This window comes from Herpailurus yagouaroundi, unplaced genomic scaffold (genome assembly GCF_014898765.1).
Source record: "Herpailurus yagouaroundi ecotype Mexico unplaced genomic scaffold, PumYag 197, whole genome shotgun sequence".
In the NCBI taxonomy this organism is placed as follows: domain Eukaryota; kingdom Metazoa; phylum Chordata; class Mammalia; order Carnivora; family Felidae; genus Herpailurus; species Herpailurus yagouaroundi.
In genome coordinates, this window is record NW_024412428.1 from 11,497,583 (window position 1) to 11,513,370 (window position 15,788).

At 44.8% G+C, this 15,788-nt stretch overlaps 1 protein-coding gene across 1 annotated transcript in view; it reads left to right on the top strand.

The window, feature by feature from the left end:
- The first annotated feature begins 3,451 nt into the window (after positions 1-3,451).
- The window catches only part of KL (klotho), a 104,922-nt gene continuing 92,585 nt past the window's right edge, over positions 3,452-15,788 (top strand). Inside the window, exons 1-4 of the mRNA XM_040447940.1 lie at positions 3,452-3,467; positions 3,657-3,758; positions 4,107-4,215; positions 8,500-8,592. Of these exons, the coding sequence (XP_040303874.1) occupies positions 3,452-3,467; positions 3,657-3,758; positions 4,107-4,215; positions 8,500-8,592 (320 nt within the window). The remainder of the gene's footprint in view (positions 3,468-3,656; positions 3,759-4,106; positions 4,216-8,499; positions 8,593-15,788) is intronic.

Genomic DNA, 15,788 nt, shown 5'->3' on the forward strand with positions numbered 1-15,788 from the left:
CCAGGGGGCCTTAACCAGTTAGTAGCCTGGAGTTTTGAAGGAGATCTTACTTATCTGCCTCTGGGAGTGCTGATGAAGGTACACATGTAATGATAGGACTTTGGTCCTAAGTCTGAGACATCACTTGAAAACCATTGGGAGGAACGCCAGCCCTATAAAGCTGCTGTTAGGATGGGGACAGAAACCCAGCTCCCCATCTCTCTCCTCCTTCCATATACCAAGCCTGGCTTGCCATCCCTGTCCCCAGGGCTCTGGCAACCCGGGCAGGTGTCTGAGGTGCTGACGGGAGAGACATCAGTAACTTGTTCCTCCTGTGCAGTCTTTTCGACATTCAACCTGTGTGCCAGACAAAGCCAGACCTCTGCGATTTCCCACCTCTGAGCATTTTCCCACGATGTTTCCCCCACCCAGCTTCTGCATCAGGAAACCCTATCGGTATGCTAAGGTGGAACCCACATGTTACCCTCACTATGAAAACTGCCCCACTATCCATTGCCAGAATTAACTGTCCTTTCCTCCGGACCCCTCAAGGTTTTGTTTGCGCCTTTATGTGACCACATATCACATGCTGCCTCATTGCAGTTATCTGGGTTTCTGTCTGGCCTCCTCCGAAGGCCTCCTCCTTCTGAGTTCCTCGCAACAGTGTTTTAATCAGCTTTACTTCACGAACTCCTGAACATGCAGCAGGTGCTACACACATTATAGGACTGATATGCTATTATTTTCAGGGTTCAAAATGATCAGTGACGTATACGATCAGTTGATTTTTAACAGGGATGCCCACACCATGCAGTGAGGGGAAAGGATAGTCTTGTCAACAAATGCTGTTGGGAAAGATGCATGTCCATATGCATAAGAATGAAGTTGGACTTTACCTCATGCCATATTCAAAATTTAACTCAAAATGGGTTGAAGACCTAAATATAAGAGCTAAAACTATAAAATTCTTCGAAGACAACATTGGGAAGAAGCTTCAGGACATTGGATGTGGTGATAATTTCTTGGAATGATACCAAAGCCAAAGCCAAAATATAATAGATAAATCAGATTTTATCAAAATTAGAAATGGACAATTAAAAATTACAAAAGTAAAAGGACAGTATAAAGAAAGTGAAAAGACAATCCATAAAAATGATAGAAAACACTTGAAAGCCGTATATCTGATAAGGGATTAGTAACTAGAATACATAAGAAACTCCTGGAGCTCAACAACAAAAATGCACACAATATGATACAAAAAGGGGCAAAGAACTTGAGTAGGCATGTCTGAAGAAGATGTGCAAATAGCCAACAGTACGAAAAGATGCTCCACATCTCTAATCATCATGGAAATGCAAAATGAAACCACAATGAGATACTACTTCACACCATTAAGATGTCTACTATCAAAAAACCAGAAAATAACAAATGTTGACAAGGATGTGGAGACATTGGAACCTTTGTGCACTGCTGGTCAGATTTAACATGGTGCCTCTGCTTAAAAAATCAGTATGGGCATTACTCAAAATTAAAGTGGAATTATCATATTATCCAGCAATTTCACTTATGGATACACATTCAAAAGAATTGAAAGCAGTGACTCGAACAGATATTGGTACACAAAATGCTTGTAGCAGCATCATTCACATAGGCAAAGGATGGAAACCACCTAAATGGCCATCAACAGAGGTATGGATAAACACAATGTGGCATATACGTGCAACGGACTATTTTTCAGCCTTAAAAAGGAAGGGAAATCTGGTATGTGCCTCCGTCCAAATGAACCTTGAAAACTTATGCTAAGTGGAATAAACCAGACACTGAAGGATCAACACTGTATGATCCCACTCTAGGAGGCACTTAGACTAGTCAAATTCGTAGAGATAGAAAGTAGAATAGATGTTACCAGGGACTGGAGGAGAGGGAAACAGGGGGTTACTGTTTAATAGGTACAGTGTTTCAGTTTGGGATGATGGAAAATTTCCTGATGTGGAAGGTAGTGATGGTTGCACAACAATGTGAATATATGTCATGCCATTGAACTGGACACCTAAAGATGGTTAAAATGGCAAATTTACATGACAGTCACTTTACCACATTAAAGCAAAATAAGCAAATGATCCGTCAGTTGGTAGTCTAGGTTAGTAGGGATAAGATGGTTTCTATCTTACTGAATGGAGAGAAATGGGGTATTTTTCCAGAGCTCAGGATCAGGGATCTGTGATATGCCTGAAACAGCCCACTTCTCTGTCTGCCCTCAGAGTCTCTGGCGTCTATAGAGATTTGGAAGTTCCCAAATTTCCTGGTTGTGCTCTAAGCCTATGGGTTTGAGAGCGTTTGGGACTCCCGGAATTCCCAAGAATCACAGTCGGGGGAGGGGGCGGAGACGGAGTTCTGTACAGTGTGGTTTTGGTTCTGAAATCCTGCCGTGGAAGGAGGCTAAGACTACTCCACATCCTGTGTTAGCTGGAACACACGGGGTAACTGAGTATTGGTCCAGGCGTCTCCTCGGGACAAGAGCTTCGTGTGGGGTGCTGGGAAGATTCACCTGCTGCTATGATGCCCTGCATGGAATGCTGACATTTCCAGCGCTCCAGGAGAGCCACCAGAATTCGTGACTGCTAAGTTGGCAACACTTTTGGAGTGAAGACCTGGTTTTGAATCCCAGGACTTGAGCCAGGTGAAGGAGTCAAAGTCGTAAGAAAACACCTATCTTTGCCTTTGAAAGAGAAAATGTTCCCAGTTCAGCCAAAATGAAATAAAATTGTTCTTGTTGCTGTTGTTTTGAATCCATGGCTTTTGGTACAACAGTAGTTTTGCATCGTCTTCGTGCAGTTCTATTGCTCTTAACTGGGAGCCCCCTCCTCCCTTCCCTGAGCACGGTGCAACCTCCTATCTCACGCAGGTTCCTTTTATTTTCAGAAGGTCCTTCCATTGTGGCCTGATGCCATAGTTGTCACATTCATGGGCCTTGTTAAAACCAGATTTCACCCTTGATCTTGATGGATCCAGGGTCTGGGGTGGGGATGTATACTTTAAAAACAATTTTACTGACATATAATTCACGAGGGTACTGTACTTTAAGCAGCACCTCTGGTGATTCTGATGAGTGGCAAGGTTTGGGGACCACTGACCTGAGAGGGAAATCAGCCAGACCTGGCACTGCTCCAGGAGATACAGAGGGAACAAGTCTACCAAAAAAATAAAAATAATAATAATAATTCCCATTCTCATGAAACTTGCATTCTAGTCAGGTAATGATAGTCTAGTTCAGTAGGTAAATGAGATCAGTACGTAATGATAATCGATTTCAGTAGGTAGATTTCAGATGCTGAGAAGTACTACGGATAAAACAGGGTCACGTGAAATAGAGGGGCTCTGGAGGATACTTTAGCTGGAATCTGGGAAGATGCTCTGAGCAAGGAGAAACCTGAATGATGAAAAGAAGCAGCCATGTGAGGAGAGAGGGACGATGGTTCCAGCCAGAGGTAATATCTGGTGCTAAGGCCCTAGGGAAGGATGAACTTGGCAGGTGCAGGGGCGGAAAGCAGTCCAGGTGGCTGGAACATGGCAGGTGGGAGGAAGAGCGGGAGAAGGTGAAAGTTCAGGAGCAGGCATGCAGGCCCTGTGGGTCTGAGAGTTTGAGTTTTATGACAATCGTAATGGGAAACCCCTAGAATATCTTCAGCAGAGGAGCGACGTGATGGTGTTTATGAAGATCATATGGTTGCGTGTGAAGAATAGACTTGTGAAGAGGAAGCACTGTTGCAGAAATCTAGGTGAGAGATAATGGGGGTTGGGTTAGGGTTGTGCCAATGGAGATGGGGAGAAGTGGTTGGATTCGGGACTGGTTTTATAGGCACAACCTATTAATGGATTAGATATTGAGTATAAGAAAAAGAGAGGATTCAAAGATAACTCCTAGGGTTTTGGACTGATCAAATCAACAGAAGACTCAGGGGGTGAGATGGCAGATTTGGCTGTGTTGGTTTTGAGGATGCCTATCGGACATCCAAGTCAAGAAGTGAATAGGCAGTTGGCTATGCAAGTGTGCATCTGATGGAAGAGTTCTGGGCTGGAAACGCACATTTGAGAGTAAACAGTGTGGACGGTCTGCCAGGCTGTAGGACCAGATAACGTGGTGGAGAGTATAGACCCGGAAGAAGACCACGGACCCAGGATGACTCCAACATTCGAGGTTTGGTGTAGGAGGCTGAGAGCAGGATATGGACAAGGGTGAGCACGAGGTAGAAGAGAACCAGGGGGATGCGTTACGGGAGCCAGACAAGGCAGTGTTCAAGGAGGGAGCGGCCAGCCTTGCTGCTGCTGAGACAATGAGTAAAAATGCAGAGAGAACTGACCAATGCTCTGGTCAACATGCAGGTGTTAAGTGGCCCCACTAAGCATTGTGTTAATGATATGACAAAAGCATAACGTTGGCAGGATGAAAATAAAGTCCCTTGTCCTAGTTCTATAAGAATAGTTGCTTCTGCATTTTGGGGAAGCCTAAGCCATCAAAGATAGAGCTTGGGATCGGGAGGGGGGGGCATAGTGGGGGCAGTCAGGAAGACTTGCCAAAGAGAGACGATTCCCTCAGGACAGGAGGGGACAGAGACCAGAGGGTGGAGGACTGGCTGCCCCTCAGAGACAAGGGCTGGTGGAGGCTCCACACCTCCAGGACTTGGCAGAGATTTTGTGCTTCACCTGTGGGATGGAAGGCAAGAACTTCAAGAGACCACACAAACTTGGGTCTGAGAGTACCACAGCACCTATCATAGACTGGAGGTAAAGGGCCTTCACTCCATTTTCCAGGAAGTTCTTAAGCCTCCTGGATTCTAGAGCAGGAATTCGGAGAGTGGATTTCTTCTAATCCATTGGGATAGACCTTAATTCAGAATTAAGATGACCTAGATAGAGTGATATTTCCTTTGCACCTGAGATTGTGGACTGAAATTCATTTCCACTAAGCTTTACAGTTTTCTTCAATCTCTTTCTCTCCTCAATGAAAAGCAGTATAATTAACTTACACATATCAGAGCATAGGGGTTTATAGAGCATTGTGATAAAAAAATGCAAAACACTTTGAAAAGGTATAAACACCAAATAAATGGAAAGGAAGAGAGAGCAATGCCCTGCTCAGAAAGAAAACCACTATCTCATTAAATCAGAAAGCTCCAATAAACCTGAGACCAGGAAAAACTAGAGTGAGTAACTCTTTAATAGTGTATGATCAACAATATTAGCTTGAAAATGTTAATATCTTTTATCATCAGAAGTCTCTGGAGAGCAGGAGCTAGTATGGAGCCCAGCTAAATAAGTCATCATCTTTGTGTTATGATGTTTTGTTCAACAAAAAGAAGGGAGGGAAGAAAGGAAGGCAAAAGGTTGTTTTCTTTACCTCCTTTGTGAAATTCTTTTTTTCTTTGCAATTTTTTTCCCCCTGTGCTAAGGGTTGTCCTTTCACTTTTTTTCTTTTCTCTTTTCTTTTTGTCTTTTGTTAATTTCCTTTGTGAAATTCTATCCTGCATCCTAATAATGTAAACACTCCTGGGGAGAGTAGGGAAGAGCAGTTTATCATTTATATTTATACTTGGCTCTGTCTAAGGACTTGAGCAGATTTGCCAGAAAGTGTAAACTCGGTGAGCAGTTAGAGGAAGCTCCCTGCTTGGGAAAAAGTACCTCCTCTTGCCCCCAAACAATCTGAGAATAAACTTGGGCTACTTTGCAATCTGGCTCAGGGCATTTCAATCAGTTCCAGACCAATCTGCTGTCGATACCCACGGTAATTTGATAATTTCTACAAGAAACGGTTCAGATTCTCATCCTACACTCCAGAGTTCAGGCTGCAATCCCCACACAGTTCAATTTTTAGACGGTCTTTTTTTTTTTTTTTTTTTTTTTTTTTGCCTGGAGGCATTCTTTAGGTTGGTGGCCATGCTCACTTGAGCAAGGGCGATCCCGCACGTCGCAGTTGCAGTGTCCAAGCAGGAAAAAAGTCCAGAGCAAGCATTAATCAGGTGTGAATATCGCGGATGAGAAAATTGTCAGGGCTGGCGTGCAGCGGCAGAGCGGCATCTGTCTAGTGTTTGCTGGATCACCAAGCCCAGGAGGATGGGTTGCCTAGCAGCTCCCAGTCACTTCTGGCCAGCGCTAGGCAACAAGATGCAATCTGTCAGCTGCAGGCCGTCCGTGTGTTCTCCCGGTGTTTAGAAAACATGTAGGTATTTCAGAAGCATCTAATTATCTTTGGTCTCATTCACTTCACCCTGTGCTTCAGGTTTCCCATCTCAGTGTCCCCTCCCCCCCCCCCCGCCCCCACCAGAGGTCCAGATGCTCTTCTCACATAGGAGAGGACCTAGACCTTGCAGGAAATTGTTCACGCATTGCAGAGAACAGGAAAATGAGAATTTGTCTCTCTGGGTATATGAAGCCAGCTCTCTGTGGTCATTTTATTTTTTTTCTTTTCTTAATGTTTTTTTTATTTATTTATTTATTTTTGAGAGAGAGAGAGAGACAGAGAATAAGTGAGGGAGGGGCAGAGAGAAAGGGAGACACAGAAGCCAAAGCACGCTTCAGGCCCTGAGCTGTCAGCACAGAGCCCAACACAGGGCTCGAACTCATGAACTGCTAGATCATGATCTGAGCCGAAGCTGGAAGCTCAATCAGCTGAGCCACCAGGCACCCCTCTGTGGTCATTTTCTTTTCTTTTTAAAAAAAAATTTTTTTTAATGTTTATTTATTTTTGAGACAGAGAGAGACAGAGCATGAATGGGGGAGGGCCAGAGAGAGAGGGAGACACAGAATCTGAAGCAGGCTCCAGGCTCTGAGCTGCCAGCACAGAGCCCGACGCGGGGCTCGAACTCACAGACCGTGAGATCATGACCTGAGCCGAAGTTGGACGCTTAACCGACTGAGCCACCCAGGCACCCCTCTGTGGTCATTTTCAAGGCTCCTCACCCACATACAAATTGTTAGATGTGCAAAGAAAAATTCACTGATGGATGCTAGGGAAACCAGGAGCCTTTTTTTATTGTGTGAGCAGCCATTCTACCACCTTCTTGCTCCCTCAAGAAAAAGAGAGACAAGGATGTGGTGGGGCAGGTCTCTGATTTTCGTGGCCAACTGAGCAATAGTCTTTCTTGTGTGCTTTCTCTGTGTTAATCCTTTTTTGACTTTTTATTTCTCATGATAACCCCATTGTTTCTTTTTTTTAAGATTATTTATTTTAAGAGAAAGAGAGAGAGACAGAAATAAAGCATGAGTGGGGAGAGGGGCAGAGAGAGAGGGAGATAGATAATCCCAAGCAGGTTCCGCACTATCAGTGCCTCTAAAGTGCTTCTTCAGAAACTGGGTTGAAAAAAAAAATGATATATGATATATCTATATCTATATCTATATCTATATCTATATCTATCTATCTATCTACCTATCTATCTCAATCCTTCCTAGCATCACAGTGCCCAACTCCCTAAGTAGGAACGTGGAAACAAACAGAGGAGATCAGGTGACTCTGAGAATGGAAAGAGGTGGGGAGGAAGAATCAAGAGGCTTGGTTTAAGGTCAAAGTGAGTAAGGTGAGAATTTACACAAATACAAGCTATCTCTTCATTTGTAAAACAGCTCCTTTAAAAGTTCACTGCTTTTGAATAGGAGTTTTATGACATTTGGTTCTTCTAAGGTCTGGGCACCATCCCCTATACACATGTACACACACACACACACACACACACACACACACTCTGTGGCTTCATTAAGTTATTGACTCTCAGACCACCTATGAAGGGTATTATATAAGGCAATGACTCAAACTTTAATATGCATGTAAATCATCTTGTCAAAATTCAGATTCTTGGATGGAGCTGGCAGATTGAGGCTGGGGCCCAAGTGTTACCACTTTGGGTAGCAAGGCTGTTGCAGCTTCTTGACTGGAGAAGGAATTGGGCCTGAAGACCTCACAGGTCTTTCCTGGCTCTTACTTGGGACCAAAATGTGGCTTAAACGCAAACCATCAAAGGCACAAAAATTAGCAGACTCACTAAATTGTACCCCCTTTGGTTGTCTGGAAAACTCCTTGTCAATGTAACTTAATTTTTTCCCCGGCGGCTATACGATTCGAAGAGACGCCTGATACACGGTGTGGAATCTCTGTGAATCTTTGCCACAACCGTTTGAGGTAGCTGTTGTTATTTTTATATCCAAGGCGAGGAAATTGGCGGTAAGCGCTGAAGTCAGGGCTGGAACTCAGATCATTTGCCTTCATGTCGTGGATTGTGCCTGTAAACACCACAGAAAAACACTTCGCAGACCCTAGAGAAAGGGATGGGTAGCAGGTGCTTATAAACTCAGCCTTGATAAGTTTGCTGCGGTTGGGACAGATTGTTTGGACTGGGGGCGGGAGCTGCAGGGAAAGTATAGATCAGTCAACTCTAATGGGAAAGCCAAGGAGGTGAGATTGCGTTCAGTGTGACCCTCTCCTCCTGGTGCTTCCCTTTTCTTGCCTCACTTCCTCTCCCTACACAGCCGTGCACACCGGCATGCTGCCCTCAGCCTGGCCGTGGCGGCCCGGCCTGGTGAGCCCAGCGCGATCGGGCTGGAATTCATTCAAAATGAGATGTATTTATTTACCTCCTTGTTACCCAGAGGTAATTCGAAGACATTAATAACAATAGGCACTTACCAGAGGAGCTGGGGAGATATTTGAAAGGAGATTGTTTAGCTTCAAGGACAGAATTTCTAAAAGCGGACTATGGGAGATTTTCATCTGTGTGCGTGGGAGGGGGTTAGGGATGGGGGAGAGTGCCAGGCGGGAACAGGGCTGCCTGCAGGTGCTCAAACCCACCCCGGGCAGTGCCAGCCCAGGTAGGGGAAGGGCAGGGCCCCCCCTCAGCAGCACCATGCACCATGGCTCCCGAAAAGTGCTTGACACCATTTAGAAAAACAAAGTCATACTAGGTGAGTTTATTCAAATGGGCTTGGAAAATGTCCGTGACGTGGGAACGCAGGCCGTGGAGAAGTAAACAATGATTGATAGCAATGTCTGCTGGGCTGCTCAAGGGGTCTTTATTACATTTTATCTAACAGCCTCATTAATGGCCTAGAAGAGGTAGATGCTAACCGAATTTTAATTAAATTCATGGTGAATATTAAATTGGGAGTGATTGTGAATCTCAGGGAAGGCAGGAAGGCAACCTAGGAGTACGTGAGAAGATAAAAGAAAATTCAGTCTTAGCGGGTGAAGAGAAATGCCTTCGAAATGATTTGTGTGGAAGTAATAAGGCTTTCAGAGATTGGCTTATTGTGCACCAGACACTGACCCGGGTGCTTTGGAAGTGTGGCTCATTTGTTCTTTCCAGTAACATGACAGGGTAGGTGCAGGTGAAGAGGGGCAGGAAGGAGTGAAGTGGTTTGCAAAAGGCACACACGTGGCAGATGGTCTAGAAATTAAAAAAAAAAATCACCTTGGGTCTTTCTATTTTATATTTCTTTTCCTCTAGAGTAAAGCCATGCTTTAAAAATGTTTCTGGTTCTACGGTTTTAGTGGAAATGCGTATTTTGTGTATTAGCCTCAGAATAACCTATTTAAAGAAATGCTTTTTCAAAAAGAGATGATCCTAGTATCCATTTCATGACCGCCATGAATGTGGCCTCCCTTCAGCCTGCTCTAAAAGGGGCAGGGGCGCCTGGGTGGCTCAGTCAGTTAAGCGTCTGACTCTCGATTTCGGCTCGGGTCATGATCTCACAGTTGGTGAATTCAAGCCCCCCATCAGGCTCTGCCCTGACAGTGTGGAGCCTGCTTCGGATTCCCTTTTTCTCCCTCTCCTTCTCTCTCTGCCCCTCCCCTCCTCGCTCTCACTCAAAATAAATAAATGAACTTAAAAAATAAAAAAATAAAATGAAAGGGCAGCCACCAAGGACTCCACCTACAGAAAGCACTCGGTGTGAGCAGGGGGTCTAATCTGCTTGGGTCACTGCTACGGTGACCCAGCTCTGAGAAGCGTGCCTGGCATGCAGGAGACATTCAAGAAATAATTAACAAATGCATTTCTATTAGTCCACATTGATTTCCCATCAGCTTCAATTTGGAATTCAGAAAGCGTTAGGTAGTGGTTTTAATGGCAGGGAGGAGGGCTGTGGATGCCAGGTAAGGACGCACCTCCGCTCCACGCACTTACAGGTTTGAGCTGTGGAACACTTGCTGTTTGTGATGTGTAACATGGGCAAGAAACTCACCAGTTTCCTTGCTCATATGGGAGATGGTGGCCATGACCCCTCTCCTGCCTTCACAGGGTCTGGGGAATCAAATGAGAGGTGGACTGAAAAGGCATCTGGCAGCCAGGAGGCACAGCATAAATGCTAGTTATCATGCAGTTAGAACTTTACACTGTGTTTATCGAATTTAAGATCATCCCTAGGCTACCATTTGGAAAACAAGCTAGTTTAACCACTCAAATGAATTCACTGTAGTACTGAGATAGTCCAAGGTAGTGTGGCTCATCACTTAGGAACAGATGGTAACAGACTATGCTTTCCTTCCAGGTGAACATCAGAGCCTTTGGGCATGGGGCCCGGGAATGTCGTTATTGAAAAGGGTACATGTGGTTGTGATGTTCTACTAGGTTTGAGAAATTCAGGGAAAAGTTGCTTCCTGAGGGGATAGCAGAAAAGGGTAGGGCTGGGGGAACAAATGGCCAGAAGGCAAGGAAGTGGCCAAGGAGGCCGAACCATGGGGGTTACTGGGGACCTTGATTTTTGGCAGGGAAGAGCTCAGAGGAAATGATGTCAAAGTCAAGGCCAGGGACTGTGCCTTGCAGGGTGAATACAGGGCCTCCCGTTGCCTAGCTGAGGGCCATTTGGGGTAACTGGTGTCTGTATCAGGAGAGGACACAGAATCAGTACTTCCTAGTTCCGATAATTGAAGATTATCTTGCAAATGGAGGTGAGTTATTTATAGGATCAGCTTTCATACTGCTGACTGTGTTCCTATGCCTGGAGAGGTTAATTAGTTCCCCTTTTCATTGTACCCTCTGACCCAGCCATTTCCCCAAGACCAGCGGTGAGTATAAATTGTGGTCACTCATTGAGTCAACAGTCATTGGTTGAGCACTTGCCAGGCTCTCTGTGTAGCCCTGGGAATACAAGAGGGAGCAAAACAGACATGTCCTTGCCCTCTTAGAGCTCACGATCAAGTGGGAGAGATGGATGTGAACGAAGTAATCAAATAAATGCATACACCATTTAAAAATGTCTGTATGTGCTATGAAGAAATGTCTAGGGTCCATGAGAGCTTATGGCCGGGTGTGGTGTAGTGACAGTGTCTGTGACGGTATTCCTAAAGAAGTGACGCTTGAGCTGGTATTAAAGGGCTATTGGAAACTACTAGGTGAAGGGAGTCAGGGCAAGAGTGTTCTGGGTGGAGGAAGAACTTTTTCAAAAGTGCTCAGCTGTGAGGGATATGTCACAGGAAGACCAGTGTGGCTGGAGGGGAGAGGCGGAGGGTGACTACAGTGGAGGCCTGGAAGGGCCCTGCGTGCCTCACAGGCTGACTGCAGGGTTTGGGCTGTAGTCTTAAAAGAAATGGGAAACCTTGGAGGTTTGTAAGGAAGAGTGGCAGTAGGGGTGGGGTGTGTGAGAGAGAAGGAGAGGTTGAGGGCTGTGAGAGAGAGAGAGAGAGAGAGGCTATGCTAGGGCTGCCATCATAAAGTACCACAGACTGAGGGGCTTAAACAACAGAAATTAATTTTCCCACAGTTCTGGAGGCTACAGGAGATGGAGGTGTCAGTAGGGTTGGTTTCTCCTGAGGCCTCTCTCCTTTACTTGTAGATGGCTGTTTTCTTATGTCTTCATGTGACCTTTCCACGGTGTTATGTCTGTGTCCTCATGTCTTCTTACAGAGACACCAGCCATACTGGATCAGGGCCCACCTAATGACTTTGTTTTAAATGGATTACCTCGTTAAAGACACTGTCTCTAAATACCTTCACATTCTGAGGTCCTGGGGGTGAGGACTTCAACATAGAAGCTTGGGGTAGAGGGACACAATTCAGCCCAGAACAGAAGTGTGAGTGGATTTATGTTTGAAAAGGCTTCTCTGGCTGCTGGATGGTGGATGACTGCAAGGGAGGAGAGCGAAAGCAAGAGGCCCCGTTGAAGCTGCCTTGATAGGCCAGGCTTGGCTTGTGCCACGCACCGTGACATGGAACACCTGTTCCGGCAGCCTTTCCGCCTCTTGTTAGGACTTCATTGCATGTTCACGCAGAATATTCTAATGCTATGAAAATCTAAACACCGCTCTAGAAGCTATACTTTTCAAAGTAGTCAGATGAGGGAGTAGAAAATTTTACATTGAAGCAGTACCTCTATGTTTGAGTTTAAAAAAGAAACCACCCAGCTCCAAAAGTTCCCCCATCCTCTAAAGGCGTAAGGGAATGATTTTTGTAACTTAGTTATGAAAACACCAGATAAGTAAAATGATTTTGCATTATTGATTTTTCTGCTGAAAAGTCACTTGAAATAAAAATAAGTGAACAGATACTAGTTGTCATTTAAAATATGGTTCTCTAATTTGTCAGTGTTTTAGAGAAAGGAAGATGAGAGAAAATGATATCATTTAGCTATCGAAAGCTCATTTTCTTTCTCTATACTTGATTATATAAAAATTTGGAACAGCAAATCTGAACAGATCAGAATTGTCTCCGGTTCAAATAATGATACTCCCCAGCACATATTCATCATAAGGAGATGCTTCTCTAAATCCCTAAAAGGTAGAAGTATTGAAGCACATCCACAAAATAAGCTGTGGCTTAGAATGGAGGAGATGACTGATATCAGAATCACTGGTCACTCAACCGTGTCTCCTTTCCAGGCACTGTGCACGAGAGCAGGTCCCAGATAAAGTTGATGGGCCACCTGCCTTATGATCACTTGGGAAACTTGTCCCACATGCAAATTCTTGAGGCTCATCTCAGCCCAAATCCACATGTCTGCACAAGACTCAAAGTATCAACAACTCTAAGCCATCGGAAAGCTCTCCAGGTGATTGTTCAGCCCAGTAAAGTTTGAGGACCGCTGTCAGAGACAAACGTATACTGTGCTATGTGGGCAAAAAAGGAAAATCAATTCCTCATGTCTGCCCTGAGGATTTATTATTGGCTGGGGAAACTTCATGGAGATGTGAAGTCATAAGGCAACAACCCATCGCATAGAATCTCTTGACTTAAGAGACCACCACTGTCATTTAGCCTAATCCTGTCATTTTGCAAAGGGCAACTAACACAGAGAAGGCTTACGGACCCAGGTCACATGCTTAGGGGGTATGCTGGGTTTTGAATCCAAGTCTCCGGTTCAGCATTTGGTCCACTCTGTGGTGATGTGTTGACTGCTCCCCTTGCATTGCCTCGAATACATTCAGATGGATACACAGCACATGGTCCTTACAGAGAGGAGGGGGCTAGCTTCCTACATAAGATGCTTGGTTTTTGTTTTATTTTTAATTTTTTTTAAACATTTATTTATTTTTGAGAGACTGAGAGAGCTAGAGCATGAGTGGGGGAGGGTCAGAGAGAGAGACAGAAAAACACAGAACGTGAAGCAGACTCCAGGCTCTGAGCTGTCAGCACAGAGCCCAATGTGGGGCTCGAACTCACGGTCCACAAGATCATGACCTGAGCCAAAGTCGATGCTTAACTGACTGAGCCACCCAGGCGCCCCATGGTTTTGTTTTTTAAGGGAACACACAATCCTTGCTCTTTTCCAAGTTTGAAATAATAAAGTCATTCGTGCATTCTGCAAAGTGTGGCCCTGGGAAAAGCTTACCATCTGTACTTTGTTGTTGACTAGAACACGGACTGGAAAAAAAAAAAAAAGAAAAGAAAAGGTCACCCAGGCAGTGCATGTGGCCTGTTGAGCCTCACCAATTCCTGGAAGGCTGCAGTAGCCTCGTGGAATTAATTTTTAACTTATCTAGGTATGCTTCTTAAAATAAAATTTTGATCTTATTGAGCTAAAAATAAAGGGATTGGAGTTTGTTTGTGTTTTTTTGTCCTAAAAGATTGAGAAGTTAATATCGTCAAGAATGCAAAGTGCTTTACATAAGTTAGAACCAGAGAAGAAATTATTATACAACATCATGAAGGACTTATGCTCCAAAGAAGGGGACCGCTGAAGGATGGTGCTGCCACCCTCTTTTCCAGTGGACTTTGAGGACAAATGGACTATCACCCCTCCTATAGTTTTCTCGGGTTTTCTCAAATAAGGTCATGGCTTCAATCGCCCTCTACATTCTAAAGTCCTCCGAAGCCCTTACGGCACTGACGATGCAATGGGGATCCTCTTCTTGCCTGCCCTTGGCATAATGTATCCAAAATGCCCTGGTGGCAGATGTAGCTGAAAGTTCAGTGGGGTTCTGGCTGTGTCCACCAGTAGCTGTATCCCCCTTTGAGAGCCAGAACCTGTTAAGATACGGAGTTCAGAGATGCTGGGATGAGAAGCCAAACTTTCCCACTTGGTGAAAAGGGAGGCCAATATTGCTCTCATCCCTTGGTTCCTGAGCCCATGCATTTTCCCTACTTGGGACAAAACACTATACTGGTCACTGGTTTAGTGTATATACTGTGTCCTACAGGATGCAACACATCCATGCAGGGTAGTACATCCTAACAGGCTCCTCAGATGTACCTTCAGCAGATAATTTTGTCCTTCTGTTGGGCCAGCAACTTCCCTATGATGTAGAATGTGAGAGATCAGTGGGTCCTGTGGTCATGTGCTTGCTGACATAGCTCCTGCTATAGAGTGGGGTTCTTGATGTTATGTGGGCTACAATGTTATGTGGGTTGTGAGAATGTGGATCACTCTAGAGCCTTCCTTCAGATAGTAATGCTGATTGAGTCCCTGTGAACAAGAAAAGCAAACCCATATCAGAATATTGTCAATTCTCTCAAGAAGAGTCACACCCCTTCCAGGGGCTGGGCTGGTTGGTCTCCTTGAGGGAAGGTGCCATCTTGGGGCCCGGTGTGGATTTGTTTTGTAGGGTTTCATTCAGCAGTGGCATAGCCAGATCAGCCTTGGTGAGAGAGAGGCTGTACTGTTGGGGCCATGCATGGCCTCTATCCCTGCCCCATGGCTACTTTGTGCATGTGACTATTGGGTCAGTACAATAAAAACATAAATAGTTTAAAAATTTTTTAGTTTAAATGTCAAATGTGGTAAATATGTATAAATACAGCTCATATACTCCAAAACTCTTGGGGTCCTCCATAATTTTTAAGAGCGTAAAGTGGTCTTGAGACCAAAATGTTTGAGAGGCACGTCTCTAAACCAATTGTAGTATCTCTGGTTGGTCAGAGATGCTGGGCCTGCCCCCACTCACAGGCTGGGGCTGGGGCTGTCCATCAGCCCCCCTTGAAACACTGTGGACTGTAAATGAGGGGCAAGTGGCTCACGGAAAGGAAATCTACAAGCTATTGTCAGCAAAAGGGGGAGTTCTTACTGTTCCCTGATCCAAACAAACAAAATCCAAAACCAAACAATGGGTATTTACCACCTTAACGTTCTTGGTTTCATTGTTTTGAAATCCTCAGGGCCTAACCCATGTAAAACAAATACTGTTTGTTCAATGACTGAATGAATGAAGGAAGGAAGGAAGGGAGAAACAAGTGGATGAATACCTGAGTGAGGGAATAAGTGAATAAATGAGTGAATCAACAAAAGCTAGGGAATGATCCAGATAACCTTTTGAGGTCCTTCTGACAGTATGATTTTATGTGTCTCCCATGGAATAACCATTGGAGTGTGTGTGTGTGTGTGTGTGTGTG